We start from the raw sequence: 25,850 nt of genomic DNA on the forward strand, positions 1-25,850 counted from the left end.
AACCTTTCTGGTTTTTTTTTTTTTTTTTTTTTTTTTTATTGACAAAATTATCGATCGTTGCTTTAGATACCGAAAAATCATGGCTTTCAGAGCATTTTTTAATAACTAGTTACGAATAATTTACTTCAAAAAGAGTGCAAACATAGCCAGCCTTTCATACACTGCTTCTTTAAAAGCGCCATTTTACATAAAAATAAAACTGTCAAGTAGCAGACGATAATTTACACTTTCAAAAATATAGCTACAGTTTAAAAAAAATTTTCCGAGCCGACGATTTTATATTATAGTACAACAAAATCGTCTAAAAAATGTATAAACAGCCTCTCTACGAAATAGTTTTTCTTAGAAAATCCTTCACAAATGCATCCCTCCCCTTATACTATAATCCAAATAATCTAATGCAATCCAATTCACCTACAGCACATGAATAATTTCGGAGACATTCTTGAAAGAGTTCTTCAACAAAAAAATTACTAATACACCGCACTAATGTGATTAATAAACTGTACATGTCACAATCCAATAATGGTTATCAATGTTTTCCTTAGACATATCCACACACATTCTTTTTTAATTTATTTATTTATAATCCTCACCAAAATATTCAGCAGCTAATTCTTCTTCGCTTAACTATACATGTCACAACGCAATAGTAATTATCTATGTTTTTTAAAAACATCTCCCCCAACTTTTTTTTTTATTATTATTTTAGCTAATTTATTTATAAATATACATCAGCAAATTTTTCTTCACTTCTTCAATACAAATTATGCTTCAGAAATTACAGAAGCACCTTCAGAAAAATTTTATTTGGGGGGGGGGGGAAGGCCTAATTATACATAATTAAATATAGATCATTTCGAAATGACGTAGCGATGATCGACCGACGCTAATTAACAACAGTTTTTAACTAAAAGCACTTTTTAAGTGCTTTTCTCTAATCGGGATTTCTAATTTTTGGCTCAAGCGGCGATGTGTTTTGACGAAAACAATTCTTTCCAACCATCAATTTCAAAGCTAACAAAAAATTCTTCCTTTCTCCGAATTCTTCGACATTTATCCTGGAAGTAAATAAGACAAAATGAGAAGGTAAATATCAGAGGGGGAGGCATAATTCTTTTGCTTACCTTCGTTTTACTCAGTCTAATATAATTGCAAAATCTATACTTGATTAATTTATTACACATTGCAGATTTACACTTGATTCCCACGCATGTAAGCTTTAAAAAAATATGAAAGGAGAAGCATCAAAAAGAAATAACGCTTTGAAAACAAAAAAGAACTGACATATAATTTATTTATAGTATTCTCCTACACTTTAATTATGAACGATCCACTTCAGATTGTCTATCGAAAGGCACAGCGAGTTTTAAAGTAGCCGATACGCGGCCAGCCTTCGTCTGGCTTTTAAATGTATCAGAAAAATGCCTAAAGGAAACACCAAACATTAAATTTAAAAACTGAACAGAATTTTACTCTGCAGAACAACTTTATCAAAAAATAAAAATAAAAAAAAAAAAAAAAAAAAAAAAAACAGAAATAATAATAAAAAAAAGTATTATATACAAGAAAAAAATTACAATGAAATAAGCAATATCCCTTAACACAAATATTATCCTAATAAATAAATTAACCAACTTCCCGCGGCAAAATCTTAAGAATTCAAAAGGTATAAAGGAAGTTAAGAACTTTGTTCCCTAAAAAAAATCATGCAAAACTTTTTATATAAAAATTATATATAATTAAAACATAATATAAAAATATTACAATGAAATAAGCAATAAATCTCATATTTTCGAAGAAAACAGTCAGCATATATCCAAAGCAATGAATGAAAAACTATTGCCAAAACCACATTTCTAAAAGAATTAAACTACCATCAAAAAGCAATAACCAACTAAAATTGTGCTCTGTGGATGACATAATTCAAAATATACAAACCTCTTTGCCATTAGCTAATAAAGCGAGGGGGGAAGGAAATTCTCTCTGTTGTGCTTCGCGAGACACATGCGCAGAATAAGATTGCGATATGCGTGTTATAATTAATAATATTTTATATCACATTTTCAATAGTCAGCAGTTTAGTATATAAAGCACTGAATGAAAAACTTTTGCCAAAACCACATTTCTAAAAGAATGAAACTATTCAAAATGATGCGATTTCATCAAAAAAGATAAAATTAAAAAAAAATTTAAAAAAAAAAAAAATCTGATTCGAATTTTGAAAACATCGCTTCGAGGTGCACTGGCTTTTGTCTAGATGCACCTATGTATCAAATTTTGTAGCGCTGGGTCTTTTAGCCTACCCGCAGCACGAACGAAAGACGCACACACACAGAGACATACTCTTTCATTACACAGATTAATGCCAATTTAAGATTAGATTTCCAATAAAAGTCTTGAGTATTTATCCTCTAGATTCTAGAGTCTACAATACTCGAAGTAGTTGCCAAATAGGATATAGCACAAGTAATAAACTACGGTACGCAAAATTTTGAAGCATGACGCTGGTATCATAAGAAATATTATCCGTTAAAAAAACGTAAAGCTCTGTAAAATTCTAAAGCACAGAAAATCGGTATAACAGAAAACATAAACCGCTAAAATATGCGTAAAATTCTAAAGCACAGAAAAATGGCATATCAATAATAATAATAATAATCTGCTAAAATAATGCAAAATTCTAAAGCACAGGAAAACGGTATAGCAGAAAACATAAACTGCTAAAAAAATGGGTGAAATTCTGTAAAATTCTAAAGTACAGAAATGTGGCAGATATATAAAAAATAAATAATAATAATAATAATCCGCTAAATATGTAAAATTTTAAAGCACAGAAAAACAGTATAGCAAAAAACAAACTGCCAAAAAATGCGTAAAATTCTAAAACACAGAAAAGCGGTATATCAAAAACCCAATACGATAAAATTACGTAAAATTCCACAGCAGAGAAAACTGGTGTGTAAAAAAATAATTCGCTGAAACATACGTCAAATTCTAAATTGCTATAACAAAAACAAAATGTTACAAATTCTATAAAATTTAATAAAAAGTCCATAAAATTTTAAAGCGTTGAATTTTTAGAACAAAAAATACTATGCGTCAAACAATCTGTATAATTCTAAACAACAGAATTTGTAAACAAAAACCACAATCCGTGAAATTCTACAAAATTCCGTAAAGAAAATCCATTAAATTCTAAAGCACGGAATCGTCAAAACATAAAACACAATCCGTTAAAAAATCTGTAAAATTCTAAAGCACAGAATAGGTAAAACAAAAAAAATACAATCCATTAAATCTGTAAAATCACAGACCTGTATAACAAGAAACACAATCCGTTTTTATTTTGCTGCAAGTTACAGACATTTAGCCTTTCTTTCCCTCCCCCCCCTAAAAATACGCACGGAATAACATTTTTACAACATACTATTAATCATTAAAACTTCGCTTTTAGCACAAACAGCTTAAACAAGAATATAAGCGAAAATCCGGATTACTTATACAGAAGTATTATGGGAAGGCAAAAGAGTCCTTTACAACAATCCCCTCTAAGCAAATAGCTTATATCACAAAAAAATCACACTCACCCTAGAAATAACCCACGCAGCACAGGTATGGAACGTACAAACTTGGTGACAGGCGCAAAACCAGGAGATCTGCCCTTGCCACAATTCCCACTGCATTTCTTGTAGACGGACATAGCTTCAGTTCCTTGACATCAAGAAACATTCAAAGAGAAGACAATCTATTAAACTCTGAAAACAAGGGGGAAGAATTCGGGACCCAAGAAAATCCCGATCGAGAAATCCAGGTGGCATCGGCTAAGAGAAATCGCACAACATCTTACGAGACTTCTTCCAAGGGTCCCCCTCCTCCCCAGCGGAGTTTAAAGCGGGGGAACTTGGCAAAGCTTTCAGTAAAAGCCAAGTTTCTATATTTACACAGAATGCTTTTCTAGCGCGATCATGCTTCGAAAGTTTCAAAACTACTTTTTTTTTTTCCTTTGGTTTCTGTGGTTGCCTCTTGAGAGCTTGTTGCACGTGGTAGGGAAAAGGGTTGCATGATTAGGGAAATTTACATTACCACTTTTGTGCTGATCGGCTTAGGGATAAACTCTGGGCTGAAAATTTCGCTCTCATTTTATGCAACATAAGATATATACGGTGAACACAAACTACTTTATTAATTGCAATAGGTAATATAAACAGAAAATTAAAAAATCAATATTTCAATTTACTATCAGGTTTCTCTTTGGATAAGAGGTCCAGCTCCGTCGCCCCCCGAACATTTAGCCGACAATCACATACCTGACAACCATTAACCAACTTATCCGACTTTATTAACTACGACAATTAGCCGACAGGACATTTAGTCAACCAGGATATTTAGCCGACGGCAGGTTTAGAAGACAAAGCGTACATTTACAAAAATATGCGGGAATGTTTTAATAAAATTTGCCCATATTTATCCGACAAAACACCGTTTCCATAGCGCAAAACGAGGAAATTTATAAACAAGCACCACACCTGTGCTTTTATTTAATGCTATACAGAGTATAAAGTTTAAACTAGGTCATTTAGCCGACACCATGTTTAGATGACAAAGTGTACAACTAGAAGAAATACGCGACAAAGTTTTAATAAAATTTGTCAATATTTATCCGACAAAACGCCGTTTCCAAGACACACGACGAGGACGTTTATGGACAAGTACCACATCTGTGCCTTCATTTAATGCTATACAGAATGCAGAGTTTAAACTAGGATATTTAGCCTACAGAAAGTTTAACAGTCAACACGTTTGGCCAATAGCATGATTAGATGACAAAACATACATTTATAAAATTACAAATGTGTCCACATTTTACATTACAAAATGTGTCCACATTTATCCGACAAAACGCCGTTTCCAAAGCACACAATGTTGGAACTTTTCATAGTATAGAGGGCGCTGTTGCGCCGAAAGAATTCTTCTGTGTGTTTACATTATGTAACTGTTGGTTCGCCGTTGCGATGTGTCTATATTACTGTGATATTTTTTGGTGTTTTCATTAAATATAAACGAAAGATATCGTCATGTATTTTTGTATACCAAATCAAGATCAAATTTAGACTGATGCAAAGTCGTCGGAACAAAAATAGCGTTCGAACAAGAATCGTCAAGTGTTATACTCGCCTTTCGAACTACGCCTTAATATATCGTTAATCGCTTCGTAATACACAACGAGGAGGTTTATAGATAAGTACCACACCCGTGGCCTATACTTCATGCCACATAGAGTTTAAATTAGGATATTTAGCCAGCGGCACGTTTTAGCGACAACACGTTAAGCCAAAAGAACGTTTAAATGACAAAAATGGCACATTTAAATGATAATAGCACATCCGCTTATATGACACGTTACATGATAAATTTAGAAAAATATACGACTATGTTTTATTAAAATTTGTCCTTATTTATCCGACAAAATGCCGTTTCCAAGTGCACATGACGAGGAGGTTTGTGCACAAGTACCCCATCTGTGCTTTTATTTAATACTATACACGGTGCAGAGTGTAAACTAGGACATTTAGCCGGCAGCAGGTTTAACCGAGAACACGTTTACATGACAAAGCATAAATTTAGAAAATATATGCGACAATGTTTTAGTAAAATTTGTCCTTTTCTATCGAACAAAATGCCATTTCCAAGCCACATAACGAGGAGATTTATGAACAAGTAACCACATTTGTGCCTTTATTTAACGGTATACAAGGTATAGATTTATAATTTAGACAGGAAAGCAACCTTGGGTTAGAACAGATTTTGAAATCAATTTTGAGAGCGATCAGACACAGACGACTTTATTTCAAAAACGGAAAAGAAAATTTCAACAGTTGGAAAAGCGAAACTTCTTAACGTGAAACGGTTCAAAGAAATGTGGTTACTAAATAAAGAAACATCTCCGATACTCTTACAGATCCAAAGTCAAAATTATAATAATTGTAAAATAAATTCGGAGAAATTTTATTAAAATATCGATATCCCGCTCTACCAGACCGATTGAAGAAATTCAAGTTGCGTTTTTCATATCTCCAATGCGCGACTTATTACGCATATCTGATTTATATATAGCATTGTTCTAACATAGGCATTTTGACACATAATTGGAGTGTTTTTTTTTATGAGATACTGATTTTTTTCCCGTTTTTTATTCTAAGACTCAAATTATGCCACACGTGTAGTTTCTAAAAAATTTGCTCTCAAAACTTTCGGTTTTCAGTGTTAATCGAAACTGGTATATACTACTTATTAATATCTCTTTTCTTTATTAAACTTACTTGATTTCTTCTTTCGCAGATTCAAAATTTAATTTCAACCCAAATTAAATTCGCAGACAATTTCTGCTTTATTTTTCAAATTTGTATTTTTTCGCAATTTTTATAAATTTTCCGAAAAATTTTTTTTAATTACAACCTATAAAATTCTTACCATCACTTTAAGTGTAACAAAACATGAAATCGATAATAAAACAAATTTCAAATTCCAAATCAGGGCTTCCAGATGCTCATATTCGGTGGAAGATTACGTTATTCAAAATTTGATGGCTCCAGATAGCGTTCCTTTATCACAATGTGAGAAACATATCGGGGTGTTCGGAAAATAATGCAGGTTTTTCCAATTGTTTATCTTTCCTGTACATTTTGTGCAACAAAAATATTTTGAATTACATTGGTTTGGTACTTTTCCGTTTGGCCGGCGCAAATCTCGCCAAGCAGACTTTATTGGCGACAACATACAGTATACACATAAAAAATATTTTAAAAAATGTTAGTTCTAAGAATTCTTTTTTTTTTTTTTTTTTTTTTTTTTTTTTTTTTTTTTTTTTTGAAGGCATAAACATTTTAATATCGCTTAAAATTTTATAAAAAGCCAATAAATAAAGACAGTAAATTTGTAAAAAGACATTAATTTAAGAATTTACTATGCTTTCATGGTTCAACATCTTGATTCGCCGGCTCATATCACGTGACCCCAAGCGATCTCATCTCACGTAAACTACTCTACAAAAATCTAATGCTCGCAGTAATTATCTACATTAATTTCAAGTTAAATCTTAATTTGGAACACAAGTTTAAATGCAAGAAATATTTCAATGCGTACGAATAGCTTACTCAGAAATTATGTAAAGCTGCAGTGCTTTACTTCGCTAATGCATTCTCTTTAGAATTGATGAATTTAACCCTTGACTTACATTTTCTATATTTTCGGCTTCGGGTAAGCGCTGTGATTGCATCCTGATTGACTTAATTACCGAAAATGGCCTTAGACATAAAAGTGAACTATCTGATAAAAATTCTATGTAATTATATGCCACTATTGAAAGAAACAATCAATCTGATAAGAAAAAGCTGCGACTTGTTTTGAAAATGAAGCGTAAAAGGTTACCAGCGAGAATATTCCGTTTGGCATCGGTTGTACCATTATTGGCGACTTTATCGCTTGCGCCGGCAAAACGGAAAAGTACCCATTGGTTTATATATCATTTTGAAGCTCTATCTTCGCTCTACGTTTCTATAATAATCATTTTGTTCCAAAATTATTTAAAAAAAACATTTACTAGGTGTTTCTGTTTAGATGTCAAATCGGTATTTTTTGCAAATTTACTTTTATGAGTACAAGCTAGGCCTACAGCGCAGCACAAACGGCTCGAAATGTCAATGAAGTATAGGGCGAGAAAAGTGTAAATGAATCTACAGTTCAGCGGTGGTACCAAAAGTTTCGTCGTGGAGAATTTGACCTGGAAGATCAAGAGCTTCGTGGACACTCTTCAGCTACTGACGACGATGATTTGAAGACTTTAGTTAAAACAAACCCGTGCACAACTGTTCGAGAGCTTGCGGAGGAACTTGGCACAACGATTTCAGATCGCTTGAATCGTATAGAAAAGTCAAAGACGCTCGATAAGTGGGTGCCTCATGAAATTGGTGGGGAGCGGGAAAAAAAAAAAAATCGGCGTTTTGAAGTGTCGTCTGCTCTTTTTCTTCGCAACAAAAACGATCCCTTTCTTGATCGAATTGTCATGTGCGATGAAAAGTGGATGTTCTCTAACAACTGGTGACATTCGGTTCAGTGGTTGGACCGCGGTCAGACAACACAACACTTTCCAAAGCCAAATTTGCAACCAAAGAAAATTATGGTGACTGTTTGGTGGTCTGCGGCCGGTCTCATCCACCACAGCTTCCTAAATCTGGGCGAAACGATTAAGGCAGTTAAGTACTGTCAGCAAATCAACGAAATGCACCAAAAATTGCAACGCATGTGCTCGGCATTGGTCAACAGAAAGCAATCAGTTCTTCTCCATGACGATGCTCGGCCGCACGTTGTGCAACTGACCCTACAGAAATTGAGCGATTTGGGATACGAGACTCTTCCTCTTCCCCCATATTCGCCTGACCTCTATATTTTAATTTACCACTTTTTCAAACATCTGGATAACATTCTGCAGGAGGACAAAAACGCCTTTGACAACTTTATCGCGTCCAGAACTCCAGAATTTTATTCTACCGGCATAAGTAAACTTATATCTCGTTGGCAAATATACATTGATTCGGCTGGTACTTATTTTAATAAATAAAATTGTTTTTAAGTTATGATACTTTGAAGATATAGGTTAAAAACCTGCATTATTTTCCGGACAACCTAATACATACATTTAATGCAAATTCTTCATTATTTAATTGCTTTAAATATAACACAAGGCGATAATATTTGGTGGCAGCAATTTGAAAAGTGAACCGACATTTAAAGTTGCCAACGCAAAATGCCGAAATTAATAACCTTCCTTGGCTAATGCCTTTTGGGTTAAAAAGAATCTCCTGCAAGACAAAAATTCACCGGGATATTTCATTTCTTAAATTTGAAATTTTTATGTTATTTTCAACTTGCCTTGAGAGTTACATTAATTCGAAGAAATATGTTTAAATGAAGGCAGTAAAAACTGTGTAATTTCAGGTAGGGAATTTACGTTTAAGCTACACAAGCTATAGCTTAGGGCCGCCTCTTTCTTGGGGAGCCCTCAAAAAATTAAAATATAGTATAAATAGCATTAAAATATATTATAACAGACTTATAAAGGGCCCCACATCTCAAATATCTTAGGCCTTATCAAGTCTAAATCTGGCTCTGAAGAACTTATTACGCCGTACAAGGAAATCTTGTTGTTTATATCAGAATTTCTTTAAAATAAAGTTAATTGCTTGAAGACTGTGACATGAGAAGATTTGAAAGCTACCACAAAGTAATACAAAAAATCTATCAAAAAACACAGCAAGCAGGACGTAAATTATAAGAACAATAAAAACCACTCAAGTGGCGCCTTAAACAAGTTCATCATCTACAGCTAAACCAGACATCAGAAGATTTAAAAAAGATTTTCTTCGTTTATCTTTGATCGAGATTGTTCTGCCGGTGTTTATGAAGAGTTCAGATGCTCAAGAACAGGGAGATAATAAAAATACTTGATTAAAAATAAATAACTGATTAGTCAAGAACAAGGTCGCGATCGAGATACCATCTTTTAATAGACACAGATAGAATTTCAAGACACAAATTTGTATTATTAAAAAAAATAAATAAAAAAATCTGAAAGGTTTCAGATTTTAAATTACATCCAAATGAGCATTTTTTTAACCTTTTGTGTGTTACCTTTATTTTTTAAATGCTCTTTGTCCTTAAAACATAAAATTCAATTCAACAACAATATCGAAAAATAATTTTAAAACGAGCATATCTTCAGAATTTCCGATACACAGTCTCCCATGCTAGAAATAAAAACGTTCTCCCCCCCCCCGTACAGTGTTGCTATTGCTCGCTTTGAAATCGTTGAGTTTGTTAATCAAAAATTCGTTAAAGTGTTACAAAATATGAAATCGATCATAAAACAAATTCCAAATTTCAAATTTGGGCTTCCACATGCTCATATTCGTAGGAGGATTATGTCATTCAAAATTCGATGGCTCCGGGTACCGTTGTTTTATCACAATGCGAGAAATATACATATGCCGATTTTTCATTATTTAATTTCTTCTAATATAATGCAGGACTATAACATTTGGTGGCAACAGTTTGAAAAGTCAAACGGTCATTTAAGGCTAACCAACGCAAAACGAAAATAGTCCTTCAAGGGACTAATAACTAAACAACATAAAGCATACAAAATTACTAAGCTGTTCGGTCATTTTTAAATGACTCAGATTTGCTATAAAAAATCTGATGTGTACACCACATGACGTCCTTGTACGGAATATTAAATTATACGCATTTTTTCTTGCATTTCATTTAAACTTATTGGATTGAATTAAAATATACACTGGTGTGCAAAAATTAAGGACGAGACGGTTTTTTCAATATAACTTTGTACAAAAGCTTTCCAAATCAACACATTTAATACCGTAAGATCCCCAATACGTAAGGACATGACTAATGTAAGCAACACTTACTAAAAGAGAAATCAGAGGGATAAAAAGAAGCTTTATTGAAAAAGTAGCATGGAGAGCAATGCGACTGAAGGCCGAAACATCCCTGTGATGGGTGACCAGCAAGAAACATCCGGTCTTTAATAGCGGATATGATCTCCCCTGACTGCTAGGCAGGTTTCACAGCGTCTGCCCATGCTGAGAATGAGGGTGTCAATGAGTTGTTGAGGCATTGCTGCCCATTCGTCTTGCAGCGCCAATCGAAGCTCCGGAATCGTTACTAGTGGTAAGGTACGAGCTGCCAAGCGTCTGCCTAGAAAACCCCATACATGCTCGATGGGATTGAGATCCGGAGATCGTGCCGGCCAATCCATACGTTCAATATCCTTACTCTCTAAGAGCTGTTCGGCAGCTACTGTGCGATGACATGGTGCATTGTCGTCCATGAAAAGGAACTGCGGACCCATAGTGCCTCTAAAAAGACGCACATATGGAAGAAGAATCTCGTTACAATAACGGGTCTCGTTGACTGAACCTGCGTCGAAGATGTGAAGGTCTGTACGACTACCAAGCATGATGCCTCCCCAAACCAGAACACCGCCACCTCCATACCTGTCCCTTTAAATGATGTTCGAGGGATGATTGCGGCTTCCCTGCTTTCTCCAGATGAGTATGCGATGATCGCTACTCAGACTGAATCTGCTCTCATCTGTAAAGAGTACTCGTCCCCATTCATTGTCTCTCCAATTCCGGTGTTCCCGGCACCACAGAGAACGCCTTCTCCGATGGGCAGGCGTTAGAGGTATACACCGTACAGGGCGTCGTGCAAATAGACCACCACCGTGCGGTCTTCTGGCCATGGTAAAACGCGATATTGGTCGTCCAGTCGCCTGTGTCGTGTGTCTAGCGATTTCTCCACCTGTCTGCCGCCTGTTTCTTCTGGCCTGTAAGGCAATATACCAGTCATCTGCGGGTGTGGTTCCTCGTGGACGACCACTACTAAACCCCCGGATACCTGTTCCTGTAGTTTGAAATTGTCTCCAAAGTCGTGAAACGATGCTGTGAGCAATTCCGAACTCTGCAGCCACACTTGTCACACTGCGGCCTTCCTCCAACTTCCGAATGATTCAACCTCGGGTAAAAGCATCCGGATGTCGTCTAACAGATTGATTATTCGCCATTTCTCGCTGAGGCAGCAACTCGGTGTGATTTTAACTGCTATACGGCGTGCAATCTCTTTGCCAGAAATACTGATGTTACACCGACAACATGCTTTATACTACTCAGACACTCCCCCATTACGTCTACATGCATATCTGCGCATGTGCTACCGTACATCACCTTACTTAATCTCCTGATTGGTCTTTCTGTCCGCTCTGCCTCTTCGTTCAGCTGATATGCTAATTTTTCGACTTCGTCCTTAATTTTTGCACACCAGTGTACTTCTTCGATAGCGCATAAACCACAATAGAACAAATGCACTCTTTAAAATTCACTATATTTGTTTACTATAGCGACACTCTGGCGCTAGGTTCACTTAACAGCGTTATATTTCGTTCATACTATAGTTCCGAATGCACAAAATTTATATCATTTAATGAATTATCTAATCGTTGCCACGTGTTCTATTCAAATACCATAATAAATCTAGAACGATGTATAAAAGAAATTAAGCAAACAAAACTAAAAAGAAACAGTTTTTCACAGACGATTCGCTATTTCTCATTCAATTAACACTTCACGAAATGGCACAAAATATGTATATTAAAAATTGCGAAGTAAATCTGACACACTTATTTCCTCGAAAAAAATTCCAGAAAGGATTAAGCATGATTTAATTCGCAATAATAAATGAATGCGTTATCTTTGTTGTTGCGAAGCCAAGTTTCTCGAGATTGGCAACAAATCCACTAGTCTCCTGTTTCAAATGTAAACATCAATTGCCGCCATATAAAAAAGGCTTAGCGGCACTTACACAACTTTAAAATCGTTGATTATTCCAAAAATATTGCATACAGATTTACTAAAGGCATAAAAACCTTAACCGGAAGATAAAAACAACATAATACAATCATTTTTAAAGCAAAAAATGCACAATTTACAAACATATAAGAGTAAAGAAACTGAGATCACTGAGCCGAGTAACAAAGTGGATATATATATGTATATATATATATATTTGGGGGGGTGCGGCCGATTGCAACCAAAATACGAGGTGCACATCTACATGTTATAGCAGTCCTATATACAAAATTTCAACGTTTTTTCAGTTACGCGAGATACGTATGTACGCACAGACACCACGAAGGGGAAAAAAGTCTTTTATTCTGTCCTCACGTACAGATGTCAAGCAAATACATCGTTAAATTACATTCGATAGTGGTCAAAATGGATATTTTTGTTGAAATATGCTGCCTGAAACTTTTCCGCGATTACACTACTTCCTTTTTTACTTCGTACAAGGAAGTAAAAATTGCCTGCTTGGAAATTTTTTTTAACTGCGGCTATATTTTTGAAAGTGTACGTTATCTCTGCTGCTTGACAATTTTGTTTTCATGCAAAATGGCGCTTTTAAAGAAGCAATGCACGGAAGGCTATGTTTGTGCTCTCGCCGATGAAAATTATTCGTATGCAGTTATTAAAACGCACTGTGAAAGTCATGATTTTTCGGTATCTAAAGCAACTATCGATAACATTGTCAATAAGAAATGGGGAAGAAAAAAAAGTCAATGGCTTGGCTTTAAGGAGAAAAACTGTTCGAAAGACATATCCGAGGGAAAAACGGAATGTTTCGAATGTTACAAAAGTACTAACTGTAATTTTAAAAGAATATCTTCGAAGTCAAACGACAGTTGCGACGATTCAAATCAGCATTAATAACTTGGTTTATAGGTGACACAGACATTAAAATGTACTGTGTCACCTATAAACCAAGTTATCAATGCTGATTTGAATCTTATAAAGGCGAAAAAACGTAACGCGCATCGCCTTTCTCCACGACATATACCCCGAAAGCAGAACGAGTTGTAAAATTCTCTAAGAGAAACAATTCTTTGGATAAAAATGGAAAAATGTTGTCACAATAGATAAATCTTGGGTATATTTAAATGACCGCAATAAAAAGAGATACATTTATTATCATCAAAGAGAAGAAAAAATCTCAGAACCTGGTTCAAAGAATCTGAAAGAAGTTTTTCAAAGGATTCATCAAAGAGAAGAAAAAATCTCAGAACCTGGTTCAAAGAATCTGAAAGAAGTTTTTCAAAAGGATTTATGATTCTTGTTGGTTTTTGATATAACGACAAATAAAAATTACAAGGCAGTGCAGATAACTGTTAAGATCAACTGCACATGTTATCATCAACATATTTTATACCCAATTTTCAATGGCTTGCATACCTCCTCTTTGCACACAGTGCCATCAATTAGTAGAACTGCATCAAGACAAGATGCCAAAATCCACTGTTTATTTCCTGGAAAAAATGAAACAAGAATAGGGCATCAAGGCCATACATTTCAATCATGTCCCTACTAAATCTCCCGATGTTTCATCCACGGCTGTTTGCGCTTCTGGACTTTTAAAAAGCGAATTGTCCACACGTCAACCCACAGCCCACCTAAGACTCAAGGAAAGCTGTTTCAGAGGAATGGGATAAAATACTCTTTCGCTACTATAAAAGGCTTTGAAATTACGGTGAGTAAAGTTAGTGAAGAATAACTGTTATCAGATGGAACATTTAAAACTGAAAAGTTTAGGTAACATATTTCTGTAATAGCAACGAAAATCGTCTAAAAATGTGCAAACAGCCTTTGTACACTGCTATAATTAACACATGTAAATAACATTCCGCAGCAAGATTTTTATAATTTAACATCAATATTTGGGGAAAATGTTTTTATTTAACTCTTTTTACTTCCTTGTACGAAGTAAAAAGGAAGTATTGTAGTCGCGAAAAGTTTCAGGCAGCATATTTGAACGAAAATATCCATTTTGACCGTCATCGAATGCAATTTAACGATATTTTTGCGTGACATCTGTACGTAAAGACAGAATAAAAGCCTCTTTTCCTCCAAATAAACTATAAAACTGCTTTAAAATGAATTTTCAAGAGAATATTTCGTAGCGTCTGGCCCTACGTACGTATCTTGAAAACGACTAAGTAACTCAAAAACGAGTAGCCTCAGAACGTTGAAATTTTGTATATAGGACTGCTATAACATGTAGATGTGCACCTATATATCCACTCTGTTACCTGGCTCAGTGATGTCAGTTTCTTTACTCTTATATGTTTGTAAAATGTGCATTTTTTCCTTTAAAAATGATTGAATTATGTTGTTCTTATCTTCCGGTTAAGGTTTTTATGTCTTTAGTAAATCTCCAAGCAATATTTGTACAATTATCCACAATTTAAAAGCTGTTTAAATGCGGTTAAGCCTAATTTTTAAACAATATGGCGGACATATTTATTTACATTTCAAACAGCAGAATAATAGATTTGTTGCCAATCTAGAGAGACTAAGCTTCGCAACAACAAAGAAAACGCCTTCATTTATTATTGCGAATTAAATCATGCTTAATCCTTTCTGGAATTTTTTTTCGAGGAAATAAGTGTGTCAGATGTACTTCGTGATTTTTAATATAGATATTTTGAGCCTTTTCGCGAAGTGAGAACTGAATTATAATTGATTTAGAGATACTAAATCGTCTGTGAAAAACTGTTTGTATTTTGTTTTGTTTTATACATCGTTCTAGATTTACAAACCCACACATTATTTGCTTCAACGTACATAAAAAGATAAATAAATCTGACAATCAGAACACTATTATCCCCAAAAAACTTGAACAGATGGACAGATGTAACTCGTCTCATACACAAAAGATAAAAATGAAATGGATAACCGTAAGGATAGAAAAAGGGGAAAGAAAACCATTTGGGTATGAGAGACTGGAAGGAGGGGGAGAAAAAAAAAAAAAAAAAAAAAACGTAAGAAACTAAAACTAGTCCACATGGCGTCTCTTTCCCAGACACCTTTTATCAACAACAAAAAAGGAATATAGGTCAGTTCGCTCTAAACACACCACTCCCGACGTCAGTAACATTGGTAATAAATATGTATATTCAACGCTGGAAGTCTTCAACCGGTCCACAGAGACTGTGTGAACAACGAAAGACGTCTTTTAAGTCGCAGAGCGAGTTAGGTAACACGCCGTGAGTTTAAAAAAGAAATTAATTCTGTAGCTGCATGTAAACTTTTAAGGGAATTTGTTGTCACAGACAGCAATACAAAAAATTCTGATGATGACACCACGTGACTTCTTAGATAACCTATTAAATTATACACATATTTTGCCGCTGTTTATTTAAAGTTATTTGCTTGAATTATTCGAACTTAAACGATCCCTCGAGGGAAGTCAAAAATGACATCAAAATCTGAACATTTGGAAACTATGTATCCTGGTCAAACTTTATAGCACGGTAGTCAAACTCGCTGTATTTTTATTATTTCATAACGGTGTAAAACTTTTCCAAATAGAAGTGTAGGGAATGGTAGAGAGAATTAAATGTTAGATTTCGTGAATGTCGCTGTTCCTTAAACATGAATACTTGCGTCATTTCAAACACATTCTATATTGGAAGTATATAATTACATTCTATATTGGAAGTATATAATCAACATTCCATATTGGAAGTATATAATCAACATTCTATATTGGAAGTATATAATTATAAGGAACGGTTGCGAAAATAAAATCCAAATAGAAGTGTAGGGAACGGTAGAGAGAATTAAATGTTAGATTTCGTGAATGTCGCCGTTCCTTAAACATGAATACTTGCGTCATTTCAAACACATTCTATATTGGAAGTATATAATTACATTCTATATTGGAAGTATATAATCAACATTCCATATTGGAAGTATATAATCAACATTCTATATTGGAAGTATATAATTATAAGCAACGGTTGCGAAAATAAAATCCAAATAGAAGTGTAGGGAACGGTAGAGAGAATTAAATGTTAGATTTCGTGAATGTCGCCGTTCCTTAAACATGAATACTTGCGTCATTTCAAACACATTCTATATTGGAAGTATATAATTACATTCTATATTGGAAGTATATAATCAACATTCCATATTGGAAGTATATAATCAACATTCTATATTGGAAGTATATAATTATAAGCAACGGTTGCGAAAATAAAATCCAAATAGAAGTGTAGTGAACGGTAGAGAGAATTAAATGTTAGATTTCGTGAATGTCGCCGTTCCTTAAACATGAATACTTGCGTCATTTCAAACACATTCTATATTGGAAGTATATAATTACATTCTATATTGGAAGTATATAATCAACATTCCATATTGGAAGTATATAATCAACATTCTATATTGGAAGTATATAATTATAAGCAACGGTTGCGAAAATAAAATCCAAATAGAAGTGTAGGGAACGGAAGAGAGAATTAAATGTTAGATTTCGTGAATGTCGCCGTTCCTTAAACATGAATACTTGCGTCATTTCAAACACATTCTATATTGGAAGTATATAATTACATTCTATATTGGAAGTATATAATTACATTCTATATTGGAAGTATATAATCAACATTCCATATTGGAAGTACATAATCAACATTCTATATTGGAAGTATATAATTATAAGCAACGGTTGTGAAAATAAACGCCGTCTTCGACGTAGCTAATTCGAAACTTGAACTCAAAATTTGGAGAACTGAAACCTAAGCTTCCATATTTGATAACTGCGTACTTCTGCTTCTACTCTTGTTAACGTTAAGATGCATCTCTGCTCTCTTCCGTTCCCAAAAGTATCAAAAATGTAAATGTTCTTAAGGGGGCTCATATATCTTAAACCCCTTAACACCCTTCGAATATGTGACTGTTGCAAGAATTGGGATATTTTATTTATTTTAAAATCAATTACTTCCAACTTTTTACAGCTGACTACATAATACAGCTGCTTTGGAAACTAGTAACCAGAAAGTTTGTGTTGCCACAAATATTTTTGTAATTTAATCCGCTTTGTGACAAAATTATTCGTCACGTTTCCACCTTGCGCGAACGATATTTTAAAAATGGCTAATGGTACATACTTAAAATTTGATGGAGTTTTTATTATGAGCCCTGTGTTTTAACTGAACCCAAAATCTGATGAATATTTTAATATTAAAAAATTTTATGGACGAAAACATTGCAGATCTTATTATTAAAATACATTTTATAAAATCAACTCCAAATAAAATAAAAATTTAACATGAAATTCTTAGAATTTTGGGTTCACAGTAGTTTCCAAATGTTATAAAAGCTATATATTAAATATGGAATTAAATTATGCAACAGAATATTTTAAACTGTTCGCGCAAAGTGGAAACATGACGAAAACTTTTGTCACAAAGCGGATTAAATTATAAAAATATTTGTGGCAACAAAACTTTCTGATTACTATTTCAGAAAGCAACTGTATTATGTAGTCAGCTATAAAAAGTTGAAAGTAATTGCTTTTAAAATAAATAAGTTATCCCAATTCTTGCAACAGTCACATATTCAAAGATCATAAGAGGTTTAAGGTGTATGAGTCTCCTTAAATGGGCACAGTTAGAGTGCCAAGTCAATTGCGTCTGCAAATGTCAATTGAAATAAATTTATTAGAAGTATTAATCTGCCTCAGCTGCAAAACTTGCTGTTGATTACAGACTCAACATGCTATATTCTACGCCATCAACACTGCTACATCTTTTTCATTACTTACATAATACTAGTGGAAGTATCCGATGGCAGTTAAATTAGATTGAGAGTAATGCATCTAACAACAGAGAGAATGATACCGCTGTAATCCTTCTAGAATAACGACGCAAAAAATACGATTTATAGTTGTACATTTTTCAGTCTGATGCGATATGGAACCCACATAAAAATTTCGATAGAAAAGAAACTAATTCTCTCTCATTATATCATCAACAACGGCACGCAAGTTTTAATGATTTTTATCTTTCTAATCATATGGTCGTAAAAGCTGAAGTTCCATCCAATATTTCACCTATATTCAATTTTAGTCGATTAAATGTGGCAAAACATTAATCATAATCAATAACGCGAACAAACAAACATTCTTCCTTATACATATATTGATTTTTTGTAAAACTTACAAATTTCTGATTAATACGATTTGAAAGCGAGCAGCAATACTTTTCGAAATGAAGCATTTTTATCTCCAACGCGCCAGACTGTTGCCACTCGGAAAAATAAATGCGAAAATTAATGTTTCCGGAATTTTTAATTAATATCTCGGCTGATTAAAGTCGTACGCAAAAGAAATGGCTTCCCAAGAATTTTTGGAATCGGGAATAATATGTTTAACGTTTCAATGCTATTTTTATTTCATTGTAAAACTTGGAATTTTTTTTTATTAACAAACTCTACGATATGAAAGGAAGCAGTGCCAACAACTTTGGAAAATAAAGCAGACTTTCATCTCCAGCTCGCGGGACTGTTGCCACTCGGAATAATGAAGGCGAAAACGATCGTTTTTCCGAGTTTTTAAATAATATCTCTGATTTTAGCTATTTCTTTTTTGGAAAAAAGTGGACGTCCGACCTTTTCCAGGACTCTGAAAAGAACTATAGAAAGTTTGGTGACGATAGCTATTGTAGTGACTGACTGATTAGTGAACAAACAGGCTTTCTTCTTTATATATTGTTGCGTTCTACGGGTTTGGAGATACTGATGACAACACTTAAAGAATCAAAACACAATTTATTCGTTAGTATTATTCAGGACAGTTCCAAAGACGCGTTACAGTTGCTAAAAAAACTAAGATAAACACGCTGAAAAAATCAGCAACACTGCGTCAGGTTATCAGGCTATAACGATCTAGACAGTTTCACGACAAAGTATAGCTTCTCGTCTCGATCGATTGCTCTCGAGCTAATTTCTGAACTCAACACACTCAAGATACTCTTCACGATAAACTGCTACTCTGCATAAAGGCAGAGTATGTTATAGCTTTTGACCTGGCTTCAAGAACATTCTCGAGAAAACTGGTAAGAATTCGTTCTAGAATGTTCTCGTTCCGTCCATGGCATATCGCCAAGTTTGTCGCCAAATGGGCGATTTCGCGCCAGAAACCCAGTCTTTCCTTTACACTTTCTGGCAACCCTAAACCTACTTTGCGGAGAAGTTATCTTACTGCAATTGGGCATTTCGTAACAATACATATACGTAATGAAACTTATATAAGTAATAAATAGTACTTATATGTATATAATATAACTGCAACTACGCTGCCACCCTTCGTCTGGCTTTTAAATGTACCGGGAAAATGCCTGAAGGGAAAAACTGCGCAGAATTTTACTCTGCAGATCAACTTCCCACCCTCCCCAAAAAACCCCACAAATTTAATTTTAAAAGAATGTTTTACATATAACAAGATTACAATGAAAATAAGCAATATCCCTTAATACTAATATTAATGATCCTAATATATAAATTAATCAATTTCCCGTTGCCTTCTCTCAACAAACGTCCAGTATCCAAGAGAAAATTAAATTTAAAAACTGCACAGAAATATCGCCGTCATTTTTCCAACTGGCCAACAGTGCTGATTTTCAACTGTCAGCAATCCAGTATTCAACTGAATGAAAAATTGTTGCCGAAACCATATTTCTAAAAGAATGAAACTAATCAAAATGATGCAAAAAAATCCAAAAGATACAATAAAAAAAAATCTGACTCGAATTTTGATTCTACGCCATCAACACTATTTTATTCTACGCCATCAACACTGCTACATGCGAAAATTAATATAAATGCGAAAATTAATAAATGCGAATGTGCTTCGATTTGCACTGGCTCTTGTCTAGATGCACCTATGTACCAAATTTCGTAGCCCTCGGTCTATTAGCTTACGCGCAGCACGAACGAAAGACACATAACCTTTTTCTTTTTATTTTATGAAGAGAAGAGATATACATAAGTAAACAATTTAATTACTCTAAATAAATAGCCTAAAGCTTGCACAAAAGCTGCAAAGTAATAAAATAAGAATTTTTTATCTTTATATATATAAGCGGCTAAAAAAGCGGTGTGTCGCCGATAGTTTATTGTTGCCACTCGGAAAAATGAGCGTGGAATTTAACGTTTCCGCAGTTTTTAATTAATATCTCAGTCGATTGGTTCTCAGAACAAGTAATATTTAAGTCGTACGAAGATGAGAACGGTATCCATGGATTCGGAGAATTTTTTGGAATCCGAGGATACGCGTCTCGAATTTCAACTCGGCGCCGTTCCATAGATATTCGAGTAAAAAGAATTTGGCATGTACCCAAATCCCTCTAATAGGGAAAACCCAAGAAAGTGGAAAATGTAGGGAAAACGTAAGGGAAAATTAGTTTTTAATTAATATCTCGGCTAATTAAAGTCCCAAGAAGACGCGAATGGTCAAAATGGCGTGCCACGGACCTGCGGAATCCAACGGTGTGCTTCGCTAAGCCCGGGAGCAAGCCGTTTAGGAGGAGATAATGTTCTTTCACCCCATATATATATGCGGCTTAAGTGTTTGTTTGTCGCCGATAGTTTATTGGTTGCTTGCGTAACTGTACTAGCCAATGGGGTGAAGTTGCCACGGCACAGGGTTGCCGTTTCAATTGAGACGTAGACAATTTCCTGTAAAACTTCCCTTTGCATCCATAAGTCTCAGGGCCAAACGCCTAAGCGTGTTAGCATTTTTTTACCTGAGCCTGCATTAGTACACGGTCAACTTTATGTTGCTTGTTCAAGAGTTCGTGAAAGAACGGACGTAAAATTAAAAATAATGGATGGTCCTCTGCAGGGCGAGCTTAAAAATGTTGGAAAGGTCTACACAAGAAATGTTGTGTACAAAGAGATCTTTCACATGTGAATTAACATTTCATTATTTAAATCACCTTTATTGATTGAGCTAGCGGTGGCTCTTAAGAAATGTACCACCAGTGGTTTCGTTCATTGCACTCTACTTTCAGCAATTAAGCAAGTAGAAGGGGGAGACCCCGTGGGACAGTAAGCAAAGGGGCGTCCTCGCCGTCTGCCCTGGGTAATTCAGTTTAAATTAGCAGACACTTCTGCACAAATCATTTTATTGACAATTTATAATATCTACAACAGCGGTCATTTCGTATGACCGCCGGGCATTCTAGTATATATATATATAAGCAGCTAAAGTGTGTGTCGCCGATAGTTTATTGTTGCCAATCGGAAAAATGAGCGCGGAAATTAACGTTTCCGCAGTTTTTAATTAATATCTCGGCCGATTAAAGTCGTACGAAGATGAGAACCGTATCGATGGATTCGGAGAAATTTTTGGAACCTGAGGGAATGCGTCTCGAATTTCAACTCGGCGCCGTTCCGTAGATATTCGAGAAAAAAGAATTTGGCACGTAGCCAAATCCCTCTAATAGGGAAAACCCAAGAAAGAAAGTTGAAAATGTAAGGAAAACGCAGGGGAAAATTAGTTCTTAATTAATATTATTATATTTATTATATATATGCGGTTTAAGTGTTTGTCACCGATAGTTAATTGGTTGCTTGCGTAACTGTAAATTGTTTTATGCCCCATGCACTGCAGCGCGCGACGAATATTATGAGAAAGCTAAGCCGAAAAAAATTAGAAATACAAGAGAACGTGCATTTAACATTTAATAAATAAATTTAACATCTATATATAATAAAATTCGGAAATATGCACCGGCAAAAACCGGCAACGATGGAAAAACAAATAAAATGAAATAAATAAATACCTTTATTATAAGCGACTTAAGTGTCTATTTGTCGCCGATAATTTATTGGTTGCTTGCGTAACTGTACTAGCCAATGGGGTGAAGTTGCCGTTTCAATTGAGACGTAGACAATTTCCTGTAAAACTTGCCTTTGCTATGACCATCCATAAGTCTCAGGGCCGAACGCTTAAGCGTGTTGGCATTTTTTTACTTGAGGCTGCATTTGGACACGGTCAACTTTATGCTGCCTGTTCAAGAGTTCGTGAAAGAACGGACGTAAAATTAAAAATAATAATATTGTCCTCTGCAAGGCGACCTTAAAAATGATGGAAAGATCCACACAAGAAATGTTGTGTACAAAGAGATCTTTGGCATGTGAATTAGCATTTCATTATTTAAATCACCTTTATTTATTGCGCTAGCGGTAGCTCTTAAGAAATGCGCCGCCAGTGGGTTCCTTCATTGCACTCTAAGCAATGAAGCAAGTAGAAGGGGGAAACCCCGTGGAACAGTAAGCAAAGGTGCGTCCTTGCCGCCTGCCCTGGGTAATTCAGTTTGAATTAGCAGACACCTTTGCACAAATCATTTTAATTACAATATATAATATATAGAACAGACGCCATTTCGTATGACCGCCAGGCTTTCTAGTTATATATATATACATATATATATATCCTGATGGAGGTAATTCGATATTTTACCCTTCAAATTATTCAGTTTTTCTAAATTAATTACACACATTTTGGCTATGTTACTATACAGACGAATATTTTTTTTTTTTTTTTTTCCATTTCAAAACTTTTATTGCTCTTGTGTTACTGATTTTAAGCAAAAAATAGACATATACGGGATACCTTAATGCCCCCCCCAAAAAAAAATTATTGTTGATGATCACACGTCATATACAGCATTCAAGCACAATTTCTCAGTATGTATTTATGTACTATAAGGAGGATTCGCAACAAGAAATAAAAAATTCATTTAATTTCATTCGGCAGTTTTCAGAAATGGGCATACAGATACTTTTGGACGGCATCGTTTCTTGAACGATCTTTCTCGAGAGCCCAATAAACGAGAACAATCCTTAAGCTGCATTTTGTAATAAATTACCAACCACAAAATGGACGACGACACCATTCCCACCGCATTATTATTAATGAAGAACATCTGTCATATTTTCAAAAAATTTCAGCATTTTTTGAGTAGCTACTGCTGCAACATTTCTCACAAAATTAAATTACAGAGATAAGCGCAACTCACTCTTAAGAAGATGAATTAATTTGAGTCACTGGTTATTACGCATTCCTTTTCGCAGGGTTAAATGTAAAGGTTCATGCTAATGAAGTTCTTTTCCATTTATTTTCGCTGTAATGGAAACAAGACGAAAAAAAAAAAAAAAAAAAGCAATCTGCATATTTATTTTAATCAAGGATATTCTCCAAAAACCATTATATATAATATTTAGAGAAAATTCCTTTTTCAGTAGAACTGGCTAAATAACAGCGTGAAATATGAGTGAGATAATATTTCATTTCACTGGACATGTTTCCCAGCTATAACCAAAAATTTCGCTTATTATAGAAACTTTAAAATAAACAACAATTCATTCTCAGATATACCGAAAAAAAAAATAATTATGGCTAAAGCAGTAACTCTGAGTGTTTCAACGAATTTAAATGATTATTACTTCCTTATACGAAGTAAAAAGGAAGTATTGTAATCGCGAAAAGTTTCAGGCATCAATCATATTTCAACGCAAATACCCATTTTCACCCGCTATCGAATGCAATTTAACGATGTTTCTGCTTGACATCTGGACGTAAGGACAGAATAAATCACTCTTTTCCCCCCAAAAAATTGTAAAACTAAATTTTTCAAATGAATTCTGAAGAGAATTCTTCGTTGTGTCTGTGCGTACATACGTATCTCGCATAACTCAAAAATGAGTAGCCACAGAACGTTGAAATTTTGTATATAGGACTGCCATAACATGTAGATGTTCACCTCGTATTTTGGTTGCAATCGGCCGCACGCAAAAGTATATAAATATATATATATCCACTCTGTTACTCGGCTCAGTGATCTCAGTTTCTTTATTCTTATATGTTTGTAAATTTTGCATTTTTTGCTTTAAAAAAGATTGAATTATGCTGTTCTTATCTTCCGGTTAAAGTTTTTATGCCTTTAGTAAATCTGTATGCAATATTTTTAGAATTTTCAACAATTTAAAAGTTGTGTGCCGCTAAGCCTAATAATTTTTGTCATATCGGCCATTTCTTGTTTACATTTGAAACAACAGAATAGTAGATTTCCTTAGCATTTTAGCAATAGGTTCTGAAAATTTTAAAAATATTTGCATCATTTTCATATTTCTCTAGTCTACACGTAGCATAAGAAAATGGGAGGAAAGTTCTATATCTTCCGTTCTGTTGAGTCGATTGAAGAAATCTTAACTTCCGTTTTCCATTCTCGAAAGCGCGACTTACAACATATATTACATTTATACATAGTATTGTTTTAACATAGGTATTTTGACACAAATACGGAATTTTCTGAAATGGCATGCCGATGCCTTCCTGTAGTTCGATTCTATGTCTAAAATTATACCAAACAGTCAAGTTTTGTAAAAATCGCACGAGTAGTCTTTAAAAATTAGCTCTCAAAATTTTATTTCCTCAATGCTAATTGAAAGTGGTTTATATTTACTAATGTTTTGTTTTATAATTTACTTGATTTTTTCTTTCGCTATTCGAAATTTAGGCTCAAACCAAATAAAATTCGCTCTGATATTTTCTGATTTATTTGTTTAAAAAAAAAAAAAAAAAAATTTTAGTAATTTGAAAAAAAAAAAAAAAAATTTCGAAATTTTTTTAAAATTATAACAGATAAAATTTTTTCAGTCTCCTTCAAGTAAATATAGTTCTAGGCATATATGCAAAAGTTTCTTATTCAAAATTCCCAATGATATACGCGAATTTATGTATGGGCGCGTTTTGAAATTTGGCATATTTGTTGTAAGCGCTAATAACGCCAAATCGGCTTTAACCACTTTGTTGAAATTAGTTGAAAGAACGCACGATGTACCTTTTTTCAGCTCGTGCACAATGAAAAAGGAAAATAGGTTACCATAAATTAAGATTTTCAGGAAGTGAATAATTCTTGTTGCACACTGGGGGGGGGGGAAGGCACTAAGATAAATTTTTAATTTTCTGGGTAACTTCCTCACCAAATTTTACAAAGTTTAATATTTGGTCATTATTTTAGACATAGAATCGAAATGCAGAAAAATATCGGCATGTCATTTCAGAAAATTCCGAATTTGTGTCAAAATACCTATGTTAAAACAATACTATGCATTGATGTAATATATGTTTTAAGTCGCGCTTTCGAGACATAAAAAACGCAAGTTAAATTTTGTCAATCGGGCCACTAGAAAGGGAGATATCGAACTGTCCCCATTTTCTTTAGTGTGAGAGCCAGAGTGTACACAGTTTTCCCCTCTGAGGGTTAGTCTATTCGTAAACTTAACTGAAACCCTACTTTAATTTTTCTTCATTGTATTCAATTTGTATTTGCATTTTTGTATTACTATTTCATCCATTCCCCCTGCATTTATTAT

The 25,850-nt window shown here is 34.3% G+C and overlaps 1 protein-coding gene across 3 annotated transcripts in view; it reads right to left on the bottom strand.

Annotated features, from left to right (window-relative positions):
- LOC118203640 (macoilin-1) overlaps positions 1-25,850 on the bottom strand; it is a 210,542-nt gene that overhangs the window by 55,613 nt on the left and 129,079 nt on the right. The window contains exon 1 of one of the 3 annotated variants that reach the window (XM_035375925.2): positions 3,591-3,834. The exons of the other annotated variants lie outside the window; for them this stretch is intronic. Within the exon in view, the coding sequence (XP_035231816.1) occupies positions 3,591-3,703 (113 nt within the window). The 5' untranslated portion in view covers positions 3,704-3,834. Of the gene's footprint in view, positions 1-3,590; positions 3,835-25,850 lie in introns of those variants that run through there. 3 annotated transcript variants of the gene reach the window in all.

This window comes from Stegodyphus dumicola, chromosome 11, assembly GCF_044657685.1.
Source record: "Stegodyphus dumicola isolate Sdum_Otavi_A_Nest chromosome 11, ASM4465768v1".
Classification (NCBI taxonomy): domain Eukaryota; kingdom Metazoa; phylum Arthropoda; class Arachnida; order Araneae; family Eresidae; genus Stegodyphus; species Stegodyphus dumicola.